This window comes from Aythya ferina (genome assembly GCF_964211825.1).
Source record: "Aythya ferina genome assembly, chromosome: 2".
NCBI classification, from domain to species: domain Eukaryota; kingdom Metazoa; phylum Chordata; class Aves; order Anseriformes; family Anatidae; genus Aythya; species Aythya ferina.
The window spans coordinates 114,945,256-114,967,723 of NC_140297.1; the positions used below are offsets into that span (position 1 = coordinate 114,945,256).

The following is a 22,468-nucleotide window of genomic DNA, read 5'->3' on the forward strand; positions in this document are numbered from 1 at the left end:
TGTGCAAGTGATTTTATGCAAGTGCTGTCTCATTTTCTCCCAAGGGTACTTGCTTGAGGGAGCTCGGCATTTCTCTAAGAAGCTGAAAATGAGAGCGGTTACCATGATCACCATAACGATTGGGAGATGGCATCCCTTGAATGCATTATGATCTGCTGTTTTTAAAAATAAAACTGCTCACAATTAGCTTTGCTTTTGTTGGCAAAAGAAGAGGCTTTATCTCAAATAAATACAAACTTTATTGATCTTCAAGGAAGCAATAACTTCTGCATGTCTCTGAAATGGAAATCTTTAGAGTGGAGCAGACTTAAAGGAAAAGTATATGCAAGAAAAATGGATGCAGGTGGCCTGCCATGTTTGGGTTTTATAATTCAGCTGTTGCTTATGCTTGGCACAGCAAGAAAATTGTAATATCTTGTTCATTACCTCAATGTAATTTCTTAAAACTGTTTATATGTCCTAACTTCCGAATTAAAAAATAACCAGAGCCTGGTATAAAAGAAAAGCAATTCCAAGATGTGAAACTAAATTCAATAATTCAGTTAAGAGAAAATTGTTTCCATTCCCATCTTAATATAGAGGAAAACACTGAGGCAGAAAAGCACCCCTAGCACTCAGGAGTCCCGTGCAGATGAGCCTTTACTGTGCAGTCATGCTCTGGTTTGGGAGATTCAAAAATATTTGACTGCTATCAAACTGAAGAGAAAGTATCACCAGAGAAAAACTTCCTTTGGGGTTGAGTTCTTCTAACAGTTGCAGGGTTTTCCTGGCAGGAAAGCATCAATCTGCTTGTCAGTCCCCATGGAGCACAGAGTGATAGGCCCTATGAAAAATGTTTATATATGTTATATAAGCTTATATATGAGGTTTACATATCTTAAACCTCCTTAAATTCTAGCTGAGCATGATTTTGTTCACTTTGGGGAGAACCCAAAGCAGAGCACAGTGCTGGAAGTGGGCGATCTGAGTGCAGAACCAAGGGCTGGAGTGGGTGCTGTTCTGTCTTTGGCTTTCCTATGGCAGCTTTGCCACCGTGCATGAAACTATAGGGTAACAATTAACTTTCTCTATGTATTATTTAAAATTATTCTGATTATGCAACTATAGGTATGTATTCTTAATGAATTAATTCCATGCACAGTCCTTTTGCCTTTAATTAAGATTTGTGTTTTATAATAAAGCACCATGGCTTGCTATCTGATGGATAATGGATAGCATTACTTAGCTCCTATACTCACTGAATCTTCTTCCTGTATTTGTATTCATGAGAAATCACACTTGTGCAGGACAATAAGAGGAAAAGGAGGAAGTCCCCCTAGGATACACAGGTGTATGCCAGCTCCATTGAAGTCAATTAACCGACCCCCCAGTTGCCTTATGAACTTTGATTTTATCATTAGAATCATGCGTGAGTAGAATTTTAGTGGTCTCAAGTGACTTACTTAAAGAATACTTCAAGTTTCTACAGAGCCTTATATAAATACATGTACTTTACAGATTATTATCCACATAGGCAGTTGATTATGCTAAAGCATTTGTTGTTTGGATTAAGGCTTTAAGCATGAATGGCTGTGGACCCATTAAAACAGAAATCAGTATTTTGTGGAACTATAAAGAACATTTTGCAATAGAGCAGATGTTATGCTTCCCAGCGGAGCCTCCGGTTGTATTAATCATGTAGTGCATCAATGCATTAGACTTCTCCTGTCTGTTAATTAGATAATAAAGTTTGGAACGTGTTCTTATATAGGATACTAGGATACTGGTAAAGTCAGGCTGTGTTTTTCCAATATGTTTGAGAAGTTAATTTTCACCACCCTGTGATTTCTGAATTGTGAAACAGGGTGATGGTAGTGTAATGCTAACCAAAAGAATAATGGGCATTGACTATAACAAAAGGGATTTTGCAACTGGAATATTTTCTAAATACCTAGACAGATTAGGTCAGTTAAGGATCAAAACAATGCCTAACTGGAGGAGAGGCTGTTTTCCTGAGGACTGATCTCCTGTAACTGTTTTTCATTGCACCAAAGGGATTGCACTTATAACAACATGCTTTGATGGTTTCCTTCCTAAAATACAGGTTAGCAAGAAAGTGGGTTAAAATAAAGTCTTCATGTTTGTACTGTGTAAGTAGAAATTATTTCCCATAATAACTTGCTAATGATATTGAGGCTATTTAGAATGGTGAACCTAATTAGGAAGCAGACATTTATGGCACGTCACTTTGGTCAACAATTATTATGAATCATACAGTAGAAATCAGTCATTTAAAACAATACATTGGATGTCATCTGTATATCCATGTAAATGGTTCATACAGGAGTTGTCTTAAGGCACTATTTTTATCCCATTTTACAGTAAAAGAGACCAGTCTAGAATTTCTTCATCAGTATCTGTCCTTGGTTCATGTAAGATCACAGACAATAGACAAATCCCATAACAGGAGATTTGCACCAAACCTTCATCTTACTAAGTTTCTGCATCCTCAGGTATCAAAAAGAGATGTGATGCTATCACTGCATCCAGAGTGTGCAGTTGCTTTAGTAAGATGTGCAGTGAAGAGAGTTTTTTCTTATGTGAACCCTTAAAGGAACTTCTGGAAACATGTGCTATCACTTGATCTTAGGGATTTAGAATTGGGGTTTTGAAAACTCAGATTTATATATATATGTATACATAGATGTATAGTAGCTGTGCGCATTCCATTCCTTACTTTAATTACTGTAAGCACTGATGTTTTAAAATTACCGACAAATTCCTAGTCATAAGGAATGCAGCTACCAGATTTGATATTTTTTTCAATGCACTTAAGAAAAACATCTAAGAAACATAACAGAAAAACATTCAGGAATTTTCATCTGATTTTTGAAACCTTACAGTGTATATTATCGGTTGTACCGATTCTCTTGAATACTATTGTTTGTAATATACTAGAAGAAAGAAGATCTCATTGTGATGGTTAATCTGTCTAATATTTCATACATTTTTTTTTACATAGAAGTAGAAAAGAGGAAATGTAAAATGTATATAAATTAATATCTATTCATCTATGTCCATGTATCTAGTCCAAAGAAATTAACAAAATTTTGATTTCAAAACTAATATTAGTATATGAAATTGTTCTGCTTCTTATTCTATAATATTTAAACTGTTTTGTAATATTTTATAGCGTTGAAGTACATCTTTATATACATTTCTAGTCCATAGATGCTGCAAAGAATTTGATTATAAGTCTCCAATATTTTTATGTTGTATATATTGATATGTTTTTTCAGTTACAGAAGTAGCTGCTATTTAGACAATTTTTTTTGCAAGTATATTCTGTCTAAAAATCATGTAGACAGTTGTGTATATTATTTCAGAAAATATTTTGGAAAAAAATGATCTATTTGGGAAGAGCATTACCATAAAGGACCCCTGCTGCAGTGTAAGGAATACCTGAAAGCCGCGGGGGATGAATAGCTGAGAAGGGTTAATGGAACAAGAAATTAGAGGCTTAGGAGGAGACAGAGTCCTTTTCAGCACTCTACAAAGTCAAAGGAATTAATGTAGTGTTCATAGTTTATGGCTGAAGATGGTGACTCTGCAGAAAGTTACTATCCGGAGATGTCAGGAGCTATTTGTAACGAGTTCTGCTTAATCTTTAAGTCTCTGTTTTTGTTGATGTCTGGAATTGGAAATTATTAGCATGTTTTAGAAGAGCAAGTTTCCTTGTTGCAGTGTGGGAATAGAAAACTTAGCAAAACCCTGCCACCTAGATGCTGAATTGCCACACTGGGGTGCTGTAGGCTTCTGTCAGTTGTGCTACACAAAGTGGTGAGAAGCTTTCCTTGGTGTCTGGGAAAATAAGGATAGCGTATAACAGAGGAAATGCAACATTTTTATGTCATGTTTTTACTGCAGTCACAATGATCAAACGCAAAAGGGTGGCATTTGAAAATAAATAGCTCCAGAAATTAAAATTGCATTTTAATTTGAAAATGGAAAAACATGCTATAATATGAATATGGCTTATGTCTTATACAGGCTTCTCCTTTCCTGATAAAAAATATAAAATATTTATTCAAAATAGGACTTCTAATTTGAAAGAGGATATTTCTTAGCTTTTTTTTCTTTTTAACAGATAGTGCCTTTGTGGATTGCTCCCAACCTGCTAACATTCTCTGGATTTGTCATGATTTTAGTTAATTATTTTCTAATATCTTTTTATGACTGGGACTACACTGCCTCAGGTAAATATCCTTATATTGTAATTTTTCAGAATTACAGAGCTGCTTCTGTCATACTTCTGAGTAATACAGGGGGGACACACCTGAAACTTACACTCATTCCCTTAACAGGGCTTCATTTGCATATAGGAGGGTCTGACCTCACACATGGCATTATAAATTTAGGTCTTTTTTTGGAAAAAAATAATTTCATTCCTAAATATGGGTTTCAGCATGTACTATTTGAACTCTGTGATAATATCCCATTTTATTTAAAGTGTGTGCCAGGATTTTAATGCACAAAGAACACCCTAATAGTCTTCATAAAACTTTTGTCGGTTTCACATTTCCTAATACCTGAATCTATGCCTGAATGAGTTAATTTCCCTCTCCATAAAAAAATCACACACCCCCCTCCATTCAAGACTGCTTCTAGACAAAAAAGAAATTTTTAAACAAATGTCTCTTGAAATTCTCTAAGTCCAAACCTGTACTTTCTCCTTATGGTAGACCAAGCCAAGAGCTTTTTGGAGCTGATTGCTCCTGAGCATAGCCAGTGTTTAATTCTGGACTTCTTAGACCAGTTGTTGATAAAACAAAAGAGTGGTAAGCATCTCACAGGTGATTAACATATAAAGATCTTTGCTTTTCTTCAAATTAGACATCTTGGGCAAAGCTTAGCACTTTATTTCCTGAAACAATAACATTTGATTTTTTTGTTACTTTTAATTTCTTGCGCATATGGTTGGATTTGGGAGGTGCTCTGTGGTGAGCTGTTTGTACATTTATTGCAACAATTCTAGAGATATTTGCTAGCAGATTTGGTTTAAAAATGATCCTGTATGAACATCACATTTTCAGAGGCTATGAATCTCTAGTTACATGTTGTGTAACTACCTACCCTCACGCTTAAACACTTGCATTTTATTCCATACGGCTGATAATTGCCAAGTTCTGTAATAGTACAGCAGACAGCACAGGTCTCTTGATGCATAATTTCATCTTGACACATTCCCAGTAGATACATATTGAAGTCGAAGATATTTGAGATTGTGACTAAAGTATGTTCTTTTGTGTGCAGTGTGCAAGGCGGCTCTTGGTTTCACGGGAGCACACTGTCCATCATTTCTGTAGTGATTGAAAGCGGTCATGCAATTTAACGAGTCTTTTGAATATCAGATATCAATTCCATGCAAAGGATCAGGAATAAAAGACTTAATTTCCTGGACAGCTGTTTTTCATTCCGCAGTTTGAAAACGTGCAGCTAGGAGTCAGGAAGTGCCATCTTCTCTTTCACGCGGGCAGCGCGAGGTGTTGAGATGAGAGGAGTGCGCCTTCAGGTGCTGGGTCCGGGCGCACCCCTGGGTGCAAGCCTTCCCTCATGCAGGAACCCCAGGGGGCTTCGCAGAGCTTACTGCTGGCTTACTTCAAGCCCTCAATGGAGAATGTTTAATTTGAACAGAACGCTCTTTGGAAAACAAGGTTGAATTCTTGAAAAATAACCTCGGGCTATTGCTGTCAGAAGAGCAGTGACAGAACCTCATGTTCCGTCTAATTCAGCTTCCTTTCCCAGATTCATTAAAAATGTTAGGCACCTTTACAAAAGGAAAAAAAAAAAAAAGGTACTAATATCTGTCCTAGTCTAAGGGCAAAATTTTCCTGTTCAGATCTGTATGTTAAAACTGCCATACAAAACCCATATTGGTGCTAATAAAAATGATCAGGCTTAAAGGTTATTATTATTATTTTAATATTGCATAGGCATAAACTATTTTTGATGGGTATTCTTCCCATGACCTGTGAAAATTGTTGCTTAGCTTCTATTATTATTTTGTGCAATACTAAATTCATTTCAGGACCAAAAACCTTTAGTTTATCTTCTTTTCTTTACAGCACAAATATATTCAAGCCTGGTCATTGTTTGCTTGAAATGGCAGAGCTGGCTGATGACCTAAGTTGATTGAAGGTCAAAAGCAAATATTTAATTCTGTTTGCCATTGTAGGCTAATCAGTGGCAGCTTGTGTATATGTATATGCATATCTTGGCGGATTGCTTTGATATTAACCACTGCTGTGCTGACTCACTACCCAATTTATTTCAGGTACCAGTCCTGGACTTGTTCCAACCTGGGTGTGGCTGTTCAGCGCTTTTACCACCTTTTGTGCTTATGCTTTAGGTAAGGTACAATGCAATGATTCACACATCTGACGTCGTCACGTAGTTTTATCTACTAGTTGCTAGGGCTGATTCCAAGATGAAGAGTTACAGTAAATAAATTATTGCTCCCCAAAACTGTTCTCTGAGATGAAAACAAAAACAAAAACAAACAAAACGACAACAACCACAAAAATAAGATAAAAACCCACCAATTTTTAATGATATATTAAAGCTTCTATGACTATAGCTCTTATCTGTAAAGTTCAATTTTTTTAGAGGAACAATAGAAATCATTACATAGCAGCAGTCATTGCTGTTGGGTTTCATAAAAATTCTTGGCACGCAGCAGTGACATTCTGAGGAGGTACCTGACACTTGTATTAACAGAAAGTGCTTTCAAAGACAGGGAAAATAAAGGACAAAGCAGAGAAAAAGGAAAATGAATGTAGCATTTTAACCTGGTGTTTAAGGCGCTTTGGTGTGTGTCAGGAGAGATGGTATGAGTGGGATGACCAGCTTGAGCTTCTCATGGGGATATCTTTTTTTTTTTTTTTCTTCCCCTGTGGCTATTTTTCTTCAATAACACCTTTAAACCATTTTCTGTTTTATATTCCATATTTTACAGCATACTGATATTTCTAGGTCCATTACACTTTGCTGTGCAGTTTTGTGAAGCTACACCTCAGTGAGTTCAGTTGTAGATATGGACTGATGCACATCTTGGAGCGACATGGACATCAGATGGATGTCTTGCTCTCTCTGCAAAGCTAACCCATGCCAATCTAGAGCATGGTGCTGCAGAGCTCCTTCTGGGAGGACTCAAGCTGGTATGTTTACATGGACTACACTGCGCTGTGCAGGTGCGTTAGCTCTTTTGGAGCTGGTTCCTGTAAGGACCTTCACTGCACAGTGTAGCCATATATTTGAGTGCTGTAGTTAAGATATCTGGGCTAGATACAAACGTGTTCTGTATGTACACTGCAGTGCAGGGCAAAGATACTGACTGCTTTTGATACTAGACCTGTGCATGTAGAGACATCTTCATTAACCTGGGTGTATCCCATTGTGCATACATCTATACTCTCTATATTGTGAGTATCTTGGCTTTTTACATTCAAGTGGGAGTTTGGGCCAAAATTATTTTGTCCAGAATTTCTTCGTATTTGTACCTTAAAAATCACTGGGACAACCATCACTTGAAGTTGATTACCAGCCAGATTTCCCTAACAGCTCTCTCTAATCATTAGCAGAAGCCGTAGTTTCTTTTGTGAAAACCATTTGTTTTGTAACTGTAGGAAATGTCATGAAGTGGCTATTGTTTCATAAATAGGAATTCCATATTGGAGCTGTTATTATACGACACCCCAGAAAGCTCTTTGGAAATTTGGCTTCTGAGGTTCTTAATGTAGATGCTATTTGCCAGTGAGGCCTGTAGTTCCGAATGCTTGGAAGGCCAGGAGTATAATGTTGACAGTCAAAGTTATAATGAACTGATGTATATGCAGATTTTTGTGTCTGCTGTCCAAGCCACTTTATGAAATATTTAGTCTCAGATTTAATTCTTCATGGCCAAAGTTTTCCCATTGGAAGATTGCAAAGAGCCATAATAACTAACCAGATATGCAACTTAAGTCTCTCTCAGCTTCTTTTTAATGACACAGTTACTCTCTCCAAATTTTCTAGCATGCTGCTCTTTCTTTCCCCCTTGTTAAGGTGGTTTGGTATACTTTCCCTAAAATTGAATGCTTTTATCTCTTATTTTGAATTCTAATAGTTTGAAGTTATGTAAACTTTAATAAAATGGAATATTTATAAACTTTCCTGAGACAACATATAAGAATTCTAGAGCAATGGAAACACGGGGAAGTGTATGTCCACTACTGAACATGCACTGTTATTGGCATGAATGATTGCAAAATGACACCTAAAACAGAAAATACTGTTGATATGGATATATCATTTCATGAATGTATTAAAATGAGTCCAGAGGAGGGCCACAAATATGTTCAAAAGGCTTGAGCACCTCTCCTATGAAGACAGGCTAAGGGCAATGGGGTTGTTAAGCCTGGAGAAGAAAAGGCCCTGGGGAGACCTTATAGCAGCCTTCCAGCACCTAAGGGGGCCTACAGGAAAGCTGGTTAGGGACTGTGTCAGGGAGTGGAGTGATAGGACAAGGGGGAATAGCTTTAAACTAAAAGAGGGAGATTTAGATTAGATGTTAGGAGGAAATCCTTCACTCAGGTGGTAAGGCCCTGAGAAGCTGTGGATGCCCCATCCCTGGAGGTGTTCAAGGCCAGGCTGGATGGGGCTTTGGACAACCTGGTCTGGTGGGAGGTGTCCCTGCCCATGGCAGGGGGGTTGGAACTAGGTGATCTTTAAGGTCATTTCCAACCCAAACCATTCTGTGACTCTATGTTTCTATGATACCTTGAAGAGCTAGTGAAACCACAGGGAAAAGGTGGATAAAGATTTTATGAAAACATTTTTATGCATGTATTATAAAGTTATAGAATCATAGAATCATAGAATATCCTGAGTTGGAAGGGACCCTTAAGGATCATCAAGTCCAACTCTTGACACCGCACAGGTCTACCCAAAAGTTCAGACCATGTGCCTAAGTTCACAGTCCAATCTCTTCTTAAATTCAGACAGGCTCGGTGCAGTGACCACTTCCCTGGGGAGCCTGTTCCAGTGTGCAACCACCCTCTCTGTGAAGAACCCCCTCCTGACGTCCAGCCTAAATTTCCCCTGCCTCAGCTTAACCCCGTTCCCGCGGGTCCTGTCACTAGTGTTAATGGAGAAAAGGTCTCCTGCCTCTTGACAACCCCTTACGAGGAAGTTGTAGACTGTGATGAGGTCTCCCCTCAGCCTCCTCTTCTCCAGGCTGAACAGGCCCAGTGACCTCAGCCGTTCCTCGTACGTCTTCCCCTCAAGGCCTTTCACCATCTTCGTAGCGCTCCTCTGAACACTTTCCAACAGTTTCATGTCCTTTTTATACTGTGGTGCCCAGAACTGCACACAGTACTCGAGGTGAGGCCCATGTTTCTCCCCATGTCTGTTATAAGTTCTGTATTTCTTGATACTATTATGAGTCTAAGAGTTTTTAATAAAATATCCCTACAAAACAAAAAACAGTGTTTCACCATGATGTGCATATTTTAGTATCTAATGTGAGTATTTTTGGTGACACCCTAAAATAATTTATGAATATATGAACCTTTTTTTCATTCTCATTTTAAAAAAGAATTACCCATATGACTGAATTCTCTTGAAATACAAAAGACCATATAATACTTAGGAATGCTTAGGTACCTATTTGCTAACCTAAGTTTCAGAAGCAACCTTTAGTAAAGAATTTTTACATTTATACTACACTATTCAAGTAACCACAAGCTTATACACAATCTTCTCTCTGCACATATCAGTAAGATGCTGTTAATTCAATGGCAATGTTAACGGAGAAAGAATATGGCTCAAGACGGGGGCAAGACATGTTTGAAATCCCCTATGAGATCTTTAATTTTTAGAGTTATAAGAACTGTCTCAAGAGCTTTGTATTGGACTTGAGGATATCTCACAGCTGTTCAGGTATTACAATTGGGAGATATTCTAAAATCTGTGACAAAATGAAATTTCATGTTTTCCTGGTTTAGATCCCTGAAGTATATTTACATTGAACAAAACCCAGAGTGCTGCCAAAAAATCCAGAGAAGTAAGTAGCATGTGATCTGTAGCAGCTGTGGATTCTTTGGTCTCACTTTGCTGAATTGTCCCTTCAGTCAGCTATGGGTTAATAATGCTATCGGTAGTTAATAATTGCTAGCTATAGTACCTTCCAAACAACATAAAAAAATCTTTTTCTGTGTTATTACAGTGAGCAGTTTGTGTAAGATTTGTTCTGTTTACTTTTTCCAAAGAGGTTCAACCTGTGTTTTTACACTTAACTCAAACAAGAAAATACTTCTCAAATGCTCACCAGCACAGCCTCAGAGCAGAGGCTAAGGGCGTGGTTTGACAATGCAGCCAAGAAAAGTTACAGCTGCTAGACCTTCCTCCTCCTCCCTGCCATCCCTGTCCCTCCTTTGTGGCACCTCCACTGCTTTTTGTACACTCACAGAGCCAGCTCTGTTCAGTGACCCAGAACCAGAAGAAAACTTCATGTTTGGGTGTCTTTCCACTAGCTGAGCAAGCTGCGGGTCCTTCCCTGCTCAGTGGCAATGAACTCAGATCGACTCAAGCCATGCTGTCAAACCGTATTGCAAAGTGAGATCCATTGCAGTGTGGGCATCTTTCAAACACTTAAGCGATCAACATGTAACTCAGCTTAACAGTAAGGTATTCTTGTATCCTCAGACTTCAGCCAAAAGTCTCTTTAAAATATCTTAGGTAGGCACACGCACAAATAAGTTTTGTGAAATTGGCTCCATTTAGTCATTGGGGCCCTTAGCATCAGGTAGCATAACTGCCTCGGTGAATCCACCCCACAAGCACACTTTGTGAGCCTGAAGTCTCAGATAGTCCACAACACCAATGGATGGCTGTGGAGCCAAATGGACACTTCTCTGTGATTTTATTGAGAAGGTGGTTGCATGGACTGATGTGAAAGTGTGTTAAGGCCACTGGGGACAAGTAATTATGAATGTCCTTTTAAAGCATGTAAGGATGGTGGCATTCAGTAGAAGAACTGAGGTAAGGACAAAGTTACAAGAGAACTGAGGCAAATATTTTATGAGCAATCCTAATGTGTTGGTATTGAAAAGACTGTTGTGCTTCCCTTTGCAGTGTATTTTTCCCATGTTATATACAGCAGTGAACTGTATGTAAATATATACATACATATGCATATATATATGGTTAAGTCTATGTGAAGAAAGTTACTTCTCCTGTTGTGCTATAATTCTTTCTTTCTTTTCCTTTTCCAACCCTTCCAGACTCCATAGATGGGAAACATGCTCGAAGGACTCAGTCCAGCAGTCCTCTGGGAGAACTATTTGACCATGGGCTGGATAGCTGGGCTACCTCCATTTTTGTGCTCTCTTTTTTTTCTGTCTGTTCCCGTGACAATGGGAAGACCGGAGTTTCTGTATATACAATGTATATATATTTAAGCATTGTCTTGTTTAACTTTATGTGTTCACACTGGGAGAAATATAACACGGGAGTTCTTTTTCTTCCTTGGGGATACGATCTAAGCCAAGTGGTAAGTATTTATCATTCTTGTTTTATTTTTATTTTTTTAACTATGTTAGTGTTTTCATAATATTACAGAAATAGAAAAATATAGCTCAAGGCAAATATATTTGGCTGAGAGTTTGAATGTGAAATAGCATAACCCTAGAAGTAATTCAAAAAAATTTCCTGCATTTGCAAAGAAGGGAAATTCTCAAGCAAATTGTCAGCATCAGGGATTCATTGCCTTGCAGGAGAAAGAAAAAACTTGCTGCAAGCCTAGCAGCCAGATGGCATGCGTGAGAATGTCATTTAACTGCATTTGATTTGTGATATTAACAAAAATTATTATGCTCTCTAAAGCCATAAGCAATTTTCCCACAAACACTAGGTTACGAGGCACTATGCAGATCAGTCCAAACAGTGTTTATTAACAGTAGTTGTACAGTTATACATCGCTAGGCCTGGCCAATTCTACCACCTCTGACGTGGCATGTGGTACTGTCAATAGTGTTGGACTGTACGGTGAGCGCTAACTGCTGTCAAGTGACTTCTACACTTGTGAAAAAGTCGTCCTGTTAGAGGCCTCTTCTTTGGGCATGGTGTAACACAGATAACCTGTCAGTCCACAGCCAGCTCACAGGTGACTCCTTGCATGGCTTACAGCCCTGCCATGAGGTGGGCCTCCTCAGAAACATGACCAAAGGCATGAGTGAGTAGTAGCAGCAGTAGTAGCAGCAGCTTCGTTGCATTGCCAAGGGGCCAGTGCTTGGATTTGGGGGCTAACCAGCTTCTGAGATAGCCAGGCTCTTGCAGCCTGAGGAGCACACTCCCAGTCTTCTCGGCTTCCTGTCACAGGCATGAGATGAAAGGTACAGCCAACTCTACATAATTGAAAAGAAGTTTGACAGACGTTCAAATACGTGTTTTAATGGAAATGGAGTATTTGAATTAATGGCTGCAGATGTACTGCTGTAAACATAATCAGAATCCAGTGGTTTGAGAACAGCTCGGAGACGGTGGTCCAGCTGTGGTGCATCTGTTTCATCCCCCAGAAAACAGGCTCTGGGAGAAGGAGCTGGCTCAGGACGAAGACATTAGGCAGCCAGCTGGTCTGCAAGTTTCAGCCCTGTCTGTGTGAGGCTTCCTAGTGAAGTTCCTTCAGCCGGAGAGCAGTGGCTGTGTTCGTCCTGATTTCACTTGTTGCTCAAATGACCACTGTAGATATAAATGTGCGTATGTAGAAAGCTCTTTTTGATTGCTGCAGCATCAGAACTGCGTTAGTGGATAAACATGAGTGGCTATCAACTAATGGAGCAGTACTGTGCACGCTGCCGGGGCTTTTAGTGACCTAGGCCTCTGTGACAGCTTTCCCATCTGGAAAATAATGCTAATAACACTTCCCTGCCTCACAGATCTGCGGCGAGGCTTAATTTTGGTTAAGTTTGTAAACTGTTTTGGTTAAGTCGCATGCAAGGTGCTAACAAGTATTATTTCCTGTTCCCCTTTGATGCTGGATTGCTGTCCAGGATGCTTTCTTTCTAGTACTTCTGTGATGATTTTTTTTTTCATAGTCAAAATGATAAACATACAACTATAGAAATTTTTAATGCTTTTTAGTACAATCATCAACAGTGGTGCTCTGTAAATCAGTTTTCTCATCTGTAAAAATTAACTTTTGTAGTTGTGGTTGTCTGTGAACAAAAAAGCATTATATAACTTGTAGATCAAGGTAGTATTTTTTTTTTCATTAGTACAAACTAAATACTATGCACACCAGAAAGCCCATACATTTTTTTTTTTTTTCCAGCTGTACTAATCAGTCTGGTAAAAGATCTTAATTCTCCAATTCTCCACCAGACATTGCCTTGCTCTCTTTTTTTTTTTTTTTTGTAAACCAGTTCAGCAATGTCATATGATGTGTGCACTAATAAATGTAGCTCTTCTTCTCCAGCTACTAGGAGGAGAGGATATGGAGGACTGTAGCAAATGGCTAACGATAAACAGTAAAGACAAAATTACCCTTGCATTTTTTTGTTTGTTTGGCTGGTTTGTTTTCCCCTCTACTCATCCGCCAGACATTGCCACAGTTGCTTGCAGAGGAAGAGGGTGAGGAAGTACTTGCAGGCTGCTTTCAGGCTGATTCCAGGCAGTTAGCTCTGGGTTTCCTCCATGGCATTCCTATCAAGCTGCCTCTGTGCTCTGTCTTAAATAATTTCACTGGCAATATGATGCTATCGCATCGGCATGCCAGACATTCAGGTGGTCTCGTCCCCTACTTCTGCTTTTAAAAATGTATGGCACCCAGGGGCTTTGTACTTCATTATTGTCACAAAGCTCAGGAATACTGTAATTAAGGTAAGCAGTGCAGTTAAGTAACTGTTGACCCTAATGAAAACTTAACTGGCAGGTAGCTTCCCAGGACGCTGCTGCCGAGTCAGCTCCACTGTATATAAAGACAGGCAGCCCTCTCTGACCGGCTCTGTGTTAGCTGTGGTATTAAAAGAGCTGTTGTTCATCAGGAAAAAAGTGCCTCATTATGAACAGACAAATTGGTGGGATTTATGCAGATCACATTTTTCTGTGCTTTGATGACTCATCAGAACTGGTAACCTAATTATGGGAGCTGGGCTGTAGCTGGCACTCCAATTAGCTTTGATTACAGCAGACAGCCATTTAGAGGAAGCTGTGTCGTGTAAACCTGAAAAATGGCTGTGATCGGTCTGAGAGAGTCGGACAGAGGACTGCTGTGTTTGTGGGCCCAGCTCTTCCCCACTCTGCTCCCCCTGGCACAAAGCTGTCCCGTGCTTGTCCTCTGCAGGCAGGGAGAGATGCAGGAAGAGCGGCCTCCTGATACCACATCGTCCAGACAGTTTTTGGTATGTTTTCAAGTGAACACATCTATTAGAAACCCCCAAAGTCATGGGCTGCAGGTGAGGCTTAAAAAGAAACCCCGGGTACTTTCTGTGGGAACTCATCTCAGATACATCTAGTGAAAATGATGACTTTTTTTTGGTCACAAGCCCAACCAAAGAAAGCGAATATAATACCTGCAAGTTAAGTTTCTTGGAGACGAAAGGACAAAGCTTTCCTGAGAAATGACAATTTTGGGCTTCCTGCCATGTGTTAATTTTTACAGACGTTCCCTTGGTTATTTAAAAATCTGTTTTCCGCTGAAAAATGTAGTATTACCTAATTTTGCTGTGGCTTTTTATAAGCCACTGCAGTTGAGTTCATAGGAGGGGAGCAGAGTATTCATCTTTCTTTACTGTGATGCTGTGATACCTCTGCTGCCATCAGTGCTGTAAGCTTTACACCTGCCTCAAGTGTAACAGGGACGTGCCCTTGGTTTTCTTAAATACCAGCTTAAAAGTGAAAATAAGAACCCTGTGAGAGCTGCAGTGACCCAGGTGGCTTGCACATTCCCTCCTCTCATTATTCCCAGCCAAGAGGGCAAGCTAGGAAAAAAAGAAAAAAAAAAAAAAAGAAAAAAAGCAGGAAAGCACAAACATCAGACGTGAAAGGAAGCAGGCAGCTCTTTGCTCGCTCCCGCACTGCCCTGCCACTGCCCGGAGTGGATGGTGAGAAGCTCTGTGTATGGTAGAGTCTGATGGCACGGAGATGCAGACCACAAGCCCCCAGTTTTCAGTCTAGGGTGCTTCCCTTGTTGGTTCCCATGTCTGCTTGCCTGCCTGGGACAGTCCCACATACAGTCCCAGTACGTTTTCCCAGTGAGAAAACTCTGCTTGCCCTGAAACTCCAAATAAATGAAGTGTATGACACGGGTGGCAATGTCAACATTGTAGAAGTTACTTTTGTCCTTCCTTTCAGTATCTATCAAAACATGGGAAGGAGATTTTTGGATGCTATGTATCAGGCTTTCATTTGACAAGCAGTTTGCAAAACTTATGCTGGCATATTTCTCATATTCCCTTTTCCTGGGAAGTGCTGTGGCAGCCAGCATCTCAGCAATCAACAAAGAAATCCAGAGCAATGCACATCACAGCTTTTAAAAATGTCTGTCTCCTCTGAGGGACAAAAAAAAAAGTATATTAAAAAGATAAATAAAGATGTGCATCTGTCATTCTTTGGTCACATTATAGGAATTGAGCGTCCTTTTATTTCAGGCTAAAATAACATTTACCTTCAGTGTTTTCCTAAGAAAAAAATAAGCGACTGTGTTTCTGGTGAAGAAGTAATATTTATCATTATTTAGTTTAAAGGTAGGAGTGCACTGGAGTAGTTCAAGTTTACTCTTAAGAAAATGTCATATTTTAGGAGGAAACATAAACTTGTATTTTAAATGAATTTGCTCTCTAGATGTTCAGTTTTAGTACAGTGTTAATGGAAAGCATTTCAAGACATGATCAATTAATATTATTGTAATATGCTAGTGAAACTGAATATTGCAGTAAAATTAATACCGTTTTGGTGTAATCCTAAAAATTTAAAAGCATAGTGTATTTTAAAAAGTGATGAGGAAATGTTTGATTTTTCTTGTGTAGTACAACATGCAGCATACTTGATGAGCATGTGTGCAGAACACTTTAACCTACAAATTAACACTATCTATTTTCAGGTTTTTTGTCTGCACTAAGTGCTATTAACTCACAGATGAGGCCTTGACAAAGCAAAAATTGGCCTGGTCAGATGCTGCAGAATCCAGTACTGTATAAGTCTGATGCTCACTTGCAATACAGTCCTTACTTATGTTATTTAAATTGGACTTCTCATTTTGCAAAGCGTTGTAATTAAAAGTACTTGCTAAATACTAGCTTTACATATGAAAAGTACTAAATCTAATCAATGTCAGAGATGGGAACAAAAAGCCTGGCCATCTTTTCTCAAGCTGAATTGTACAGTTGCACTTCAGAACACAACTTTACATTACCTTTATGTATGTATGTATTTATTTTTTTATTTTTACCAGCAGTGCCTTTTAAAACACACTTGTGTTTATACAGCTTATCAACATACTTAGGTTTTGTCTGACAATCTTCAATTTTTGCTAATACAGCTTAGATCAAGGGACACAGCCAGTTTCTCATCTTCCCAGCTTTCTAAAGGAGATCTGCGAGAGTGCCGCAGCTAAGTCAAAGTGGTTGTTGTTATGAATTTCAGTGATGCTGGGGCCTCAGTTAAAATTCTCTAAAAAATGCAATACCACAGAGCTGAAGCCAAAGAGTGTTTCTCATACAAAACATCTGCTCAATGTGAGACAATCGTAGCCATGAGTGCTGAATCACCGAGTCCCAAGGCACAGGGATTCCCTAGAGAGCCTGTTGCATCAGCGCTCCTGTTCCTAGAGGTGTGCTGGCATCTGACAGCGATGCTCATGAATGTACTGCCAAAAATACTGACTGTAATAGTGGATAATACTGACGTTCCCCTTTCATCACTTGCCAAAAATATCTGTTCAGAATTCAACGTGTGAGGGTAAATTCAGGCTCTGTCAAAGCCAGTTGGAGTTGTGCCCTCAGCTCTTTTGGGGCCAGGAGTCCAACCGTCATGTCTTATAGATAACATAATGCAATTTCTTTAGGAAGCCAAATGTTAGCTCTGTTGTACTCGGTTGTAAAACCCATTGTACACATCCTTCATTTAGGCCATTTTTTTTTCAATGGCCTATGATAGCATTTTCGTCCTAGTGCCTGCTTTTCTCCATTGCAGTTCTCTTGCTTGTCCTTGCACAGGCAGTTCATTCATGCAGTCTTGCAGTGCCCCATTCAAGCAAATTCTTTGCAAATTATGTAAAGAATCTCGCATTTAGATACAGAGAAGTAAGTGAAGTCAAGTATAGCAGTATCTAAGTGTAATAGGAAGTTTAATCAACAGCAGCGTTTTGCTGCTAATGTATGATTTTAGCCTGTTATCTAGAAAAAAAAAAAAAAAGAGTTTTGTGTACCTTTACATTAAAGCATTTGTTTGATTTAGAAGGCTGGAAATGTGTTTGTCAAAGTTATAAATGAAGAAACACAGAATGTAGTAAAAACTACCAGCAGCCCAAACCCAAAGAAGCAAGAGCAGGAGTGGGGCATGAAGCCGTGCCAGCTGGTCCCTCACCAGCAGGAGCTGGTAGTGAGGCATGAGGAGGGCACAGAAGGGGGTGGCATAAGGACAAAACGGCCTGGGAACTGCTGCATCACGTTCGGTGCTGTAGTTGCAGGTTGCAAGCCTAAAATGGTGGAAATTGGTCAAATTTGTGCTGTAAGCCTTTGGTGGGCAGCACTGCTACAAGTCTGTGGGTGTGAAAGCTTTGTTATAGGAGCTATAGGGTTTTGACTGCATTAAGGTTTCTGACCTCACCTGGGTCTCAAAATTAGCTCTCAACAGAGAGCAGAAACTACATTTACATCATTACTGAAGCTGGTAGTACTCAAGCATGTTAGGCTTGGGGCTTGTGTATGGGTCCTTTCAGTCTTAATGAAGTTCGACTACTTATTTCTTTTTCTATCCTGTAACAATGTTTTCTGTCAAACAAATCAAAAATTGGGCAAGACATCAGCTCCCTGCTCATCCTTTGATTTCGTCACATTCAATGGAATTTTGTGATGATTTTGGGTGAACTTAGATTTTTTCCCCCCTCATAGTTATTTTGGTATGATCAGTTCAGGGTGCTGAGCTGCAGAAATAATCATATCAATTATCAGCAAGTTGCTTGCTGACTTCTCAACCATTTTGTCTGAACGTTACTCTGAGCATTGCTTCACTACTTACAAGGAGTTGTTTTGTGATGGCAGCGTGAGGCCCTGTAATGTGGAGACTTGCATTTGTACTGAGATGATAAGTGAAATTGTGTGCCTTTAGAAGTAAAGGATTAAAAGTACTTTATCCTTTTTTTTTTTTTTTTTTTTTTTTTTCTATAGGTCTTAATAACAGCATATCTGCTCACTGGTCTTGTTGGTGTGGAAGTTTGGCAGAAGCCTTTGCTGTTTGGTTATTACATTACAGATGTATTAGTAATCTTGCTTATAGGTAAGTGTCCAGATCCATGGAAAACTTTACTGTTTTTTTAATTATTTTGATTAGATGATTCTTGTATTTCCTTTGTAATTTCTTTTTCCTTTTGTAAGTGCTGGCTAGGCCAAAAGCTACGAGAATAGATGTGATTAATAGGGTTAATACTGGAAAACTTTAAGCTGGCAGATGATTATGGAAATACTTTTTCCTCACTGAATTTGTATCCGCAGTACTCAAATAATACAAAAACCGTTCCCTAGTTACATGTGGAGATGAATGCTCTGTACTGGTTGTTTTTCAGATTCTCAGGAACTTTGTCACTCAGGTAAAATGTTGTTCACATTTACATGCGCTGTAAAATTAATGTTTTGGCCTGCAGCACATGATGATCCAAAACATTATGGATAAAAGGAAGCAAGGTATTATTTAAATAATGTTAGGCAGCATAGGTGTAAATCTTAAGAAGGTCTTAGATGGTTTCTAGGCTATTTTTAGAATTACTTTCAGAGCAGAGGTGATGCATTTTTCATACACAGCAATGGCCTATTTGTTCACTACTTGGCACTGTCAGTGTAGTTTGAAATAAGCACTGAGCATCTTTCAACTGCTATAGCTAGACTCAGAACAAAGGATTTACATTTTAATGAACTAAAACCACGGTAGTCTTAGCTAAAGAGGTATGCACGTGAAATGGCTTCGCTGTGTTGCTTGGAAGGTGAAGGTGATGGAATTAGGATACATAGAGATATATTAGAGATTTTTATATGAACATACAAATTATGACAAGAGGGCCCCAAAAGAAGTGTTTGGCACAGGCAGGGGAAATAGAAATGCCTTCAGGCCTCAAGCCAAATAAAGGACTTGGATAAAGGTGTTTCTGCCTCCCGCTAGGAGCTACCTGAGCTTTTCCTGGGGGCGCTCCTGAAGCCACTGCGTTGACACAGGTTCTCTTCACCTTGCCCACAGAGATACAGCAGATGCTGTCCCCAGCCTCAGAGGTGACACCAGCGTTCACAGATTTGCAAGGGCTCTTTGCAACCACCCCGGGCTCAGGCTCTGCTCTCTGTTAGCAGCATGTGCAAGGACTTGTTTTCGACAGCCCTTTGTGCTCTAGCCCGGCTGTAAAATTGACCGTGTGCGGCCAAGGTTGAGCAGTCTTTTTATTTGTTGGGCCTGCTTTGTGTGCTCTGTGGAAAGGAAAGAAAGGAAAGGGAAATCTCAGCAGCTGCCCTTTCAGTTGGCAATGAATGATTCAGCCGGCCAGAGGCGTAGCTAGGAAATGCCCTCTGGTGGCTGCAGGGCAGGGAGGGAGGGCAGAGGGCTCTGGAGGGCCTGCTGCAGGTCCAGCAGAGATGATGGGTGCTGGCCTGCGAGGGAGACGTGTGCTGGTGGTGTCTGCCCACAGGGACCAGCCCCTGAGCACCCTCCTTCCACCCTACGCACATGGCTCTGCCTGCTCCTGCTGTCAAGGCACATGACAGCCAGCTCAGGGAGTGAAGAGATGGCTCCCTTTGTGCTTGGGAAGCCACGGGCAAAGGTTTAACTCCAGCTAGTCAACATATTAGGAAGATTTGTGCTAGGAAAGCACGTTGGTGTGACAGTCTGCAGAAGCAAGCATCCTTTTTTCATACTCTGCTGCAAAGCAGAGTTTGATGGAGTAGTCCCTCGGAGTCAGAGAGAAGCACTGCTTGTGCCTGATGTGCTCGTGTAAATGGATCCATAAGCAGAGAACTGGGGACTTCTTCCATCATTATCCCAAGCAGAGCAGATGTAACTAAGAGCCAAAAACTTCTTAAAAAACACCGTCCATCACACACTAACTATAACGCCATTTAATAAGGTGGCAGTAGCAGCTTAATTAAAGCAAGTTATGGGTTGGAAGTGTGCAAGATATGATCTTGGTTGACTGCATATTACCTCGTTTACATAGTGTTTAGTAATTCTTTTAAAAACAGAGACTATGTTTAAATATTAAAATATTAGTAGCGTCCTTTTACTTAGGATCATGCTGATCCAGAAAGGACTTCAACTTCATCACTGGTTTGAATCTCAGTTCAGCAATAGTGGTTAAAGGGTTTATCGCTGGATAACCTGCGTGCAGCGAGTATGGATACGTAAAGTTTTTAGAAGCTTCCAGTAAATCTCAGGACCCCACTGTGCTGAAAAGTGTCGGTCTAGCCTACGCCAAGGGCTGAACAAGCAGGAAGATTAAATTATTTTCTCCCTTGCAGAGGCTGCAGCAAGTGTGCCTTGCTCACTCAGGGAACCCCCTCTCCAGCATGTTCAGAGCAATGCCTTTGTGGCCACTCAAAAACCAGAGCGATGCAGTAGGGCCTCAGATGCTTTTTATGAGTTTGTTTCCCAGGACCCCGAGAGGAGCCATTAAACTGTAACTGGCTATCCTTAACCCTCTGGTGGCGTTTAAGAGGCACTAGTGTTCGTGCTAACAATGGGGCTACATGCCTGCCTCATCAGTCCTTGGCGAAGCATGTGCCTGCAGCTCCGTGCTTGTACTGTTCTGTACACAACAGGAGCTCCACTGCTGAGCTGCCTCTTTCCCAAGAACAGCTGGGCTTTAGTGAGTACCTTTTACAGCGGGAAGGAATCCAAACGAGAAGCACAAGAGTGGAGTTTTTCAGATGTCTTTCCTTGAGTTTCTGGGAAAAAAAAAAAAGAAAAAAGAAAAAAGAAAAATCCACATATAACCTGAGGATGAACTCCGCTCTGAGCACATCCTCGGTGGAAGCTGCGGTATCACCAGGTGACACTCAGCCACTAAAAATGGAATTTTTATCAGGTGCCAGAACACACAAAGATATACATAAAAACCGCAGCAATACCGGTGTTTAGATTAGATGTTTTAGGGAAACCTCCCATGAGAGGGAGTTTTACATGTGTCCCTGGGAACTGTCTAGCACACTGTGAACACCTGTACCAAGGTCAAGTCTCGGGCTGCTGAAGAGTGCCCTTGGAGGACTCCCACATGAAGCTGAAAAACTTCTGCATAGTATTTTATGGGAGATCTGCTATCTAGCAGATAGGCAGTTATCATTTTTGCAGGCAGTGAATGCAATTCTATCCTGAAGCTTTAGTCCTTAAGCCCCCTAACACACACCTAGCTAAACATCAAAGTAAGCAAGGCTGTTCTTCTGTTTCCAGTGTGTGTTATCCTGGATTCTGGACAGAATTTTTTTTTGTTGTTTGTTTGTTTGTTTGTTTTCCTGTTAGCATGAACTTAGCCAGACCTTTTTAAAGGTATGTGCCTGTGTGCTCAGCTGCAACTAATTACTTCTTCTCTCAGCAAGGCTTTTGTGGATGGCACTCCAAAAGTGCTGGGATTTAACCACCACTGTCCCATAGCATTATCTGGCTAGCTAGGGTCTCTTCAAAGGGCACCACTGAGGTGAGAGCAGTAGTATCACGAAGAGAAGGCTCCGGGCAGACCTTACAGCAGCCTTCCAGTGCCTAAAGGGGCCTACAGAAAAGCTGGGGAGGGACTCTGTGTCAGGGGGTGTAGTGATAGGACAAGGGGTAATGGCTTTAAACTAAAAAAGGGTAGATTTAGGTTGGATATAAGGAAGTAACTCTTCACTCAGAGGGGGGTGAGGCACTGGCACAGGCTGCCCAGAGAAGCTATGGGTGCCCCATCCCCGGAGGTGTTCAAGGGCAGTAGTGCCCAGATCAAACTAGTGAAGCTCATGCCAAAGCTGACACAATTTTTCAAAGTACAGGTTAGGACATGAAATGTGAATGGTGTACTAAGAGCTGTCAGGGATCAGAAACTTGAACTTTCTTTCAGAGATGAGGCCAAGGTGTGCTCATTTTATGAGCTACTTAAGTATATGAAATGGGGAACAAGTATGTAAATGAAAACATAATAGCAGCAAAACACTAATGATCAGGCTAAGCCACACCATTTGGAACATGCCAAGTATTTGAATTTTGTAATACTGAGAAAACACAGTTATCC

General features: G+C 40.2%; 1 protein-coding gene across 1 annotated transcript in view; it reads left to right on the plus strand.

Moving 5' to 3' along the window:
- The window catches only part of LOC311430999 (ethanolaminephosphotransferase 1-like), a 56,529-nt gene that overhangs the window by 17,883 nt on the left and 16,178 nt on the right, over window positions 1-22,468 (plus strand). Inside the window, exons 3-6 of the mRNA XM_084508049.1 lie at window positions 4,127-4,235; window positions 6,314-6,388; window positions 11,301-11,569; window positions 18,405-18,513. Coding sequence (XP_084364175.1) covers window positions 4,127-4,235; window positions 6,314-6,388; window positions 11,301-11,569; window positions 18,405-18,513 — 562 coding nt within the window. The remainder of the gene's footprint in view (window positions 1-4,126; window positions 4,236-6,313; window positions 6,389-11,300; window positions 11,570-18,404; window positions 18,514-22,468) is intronic.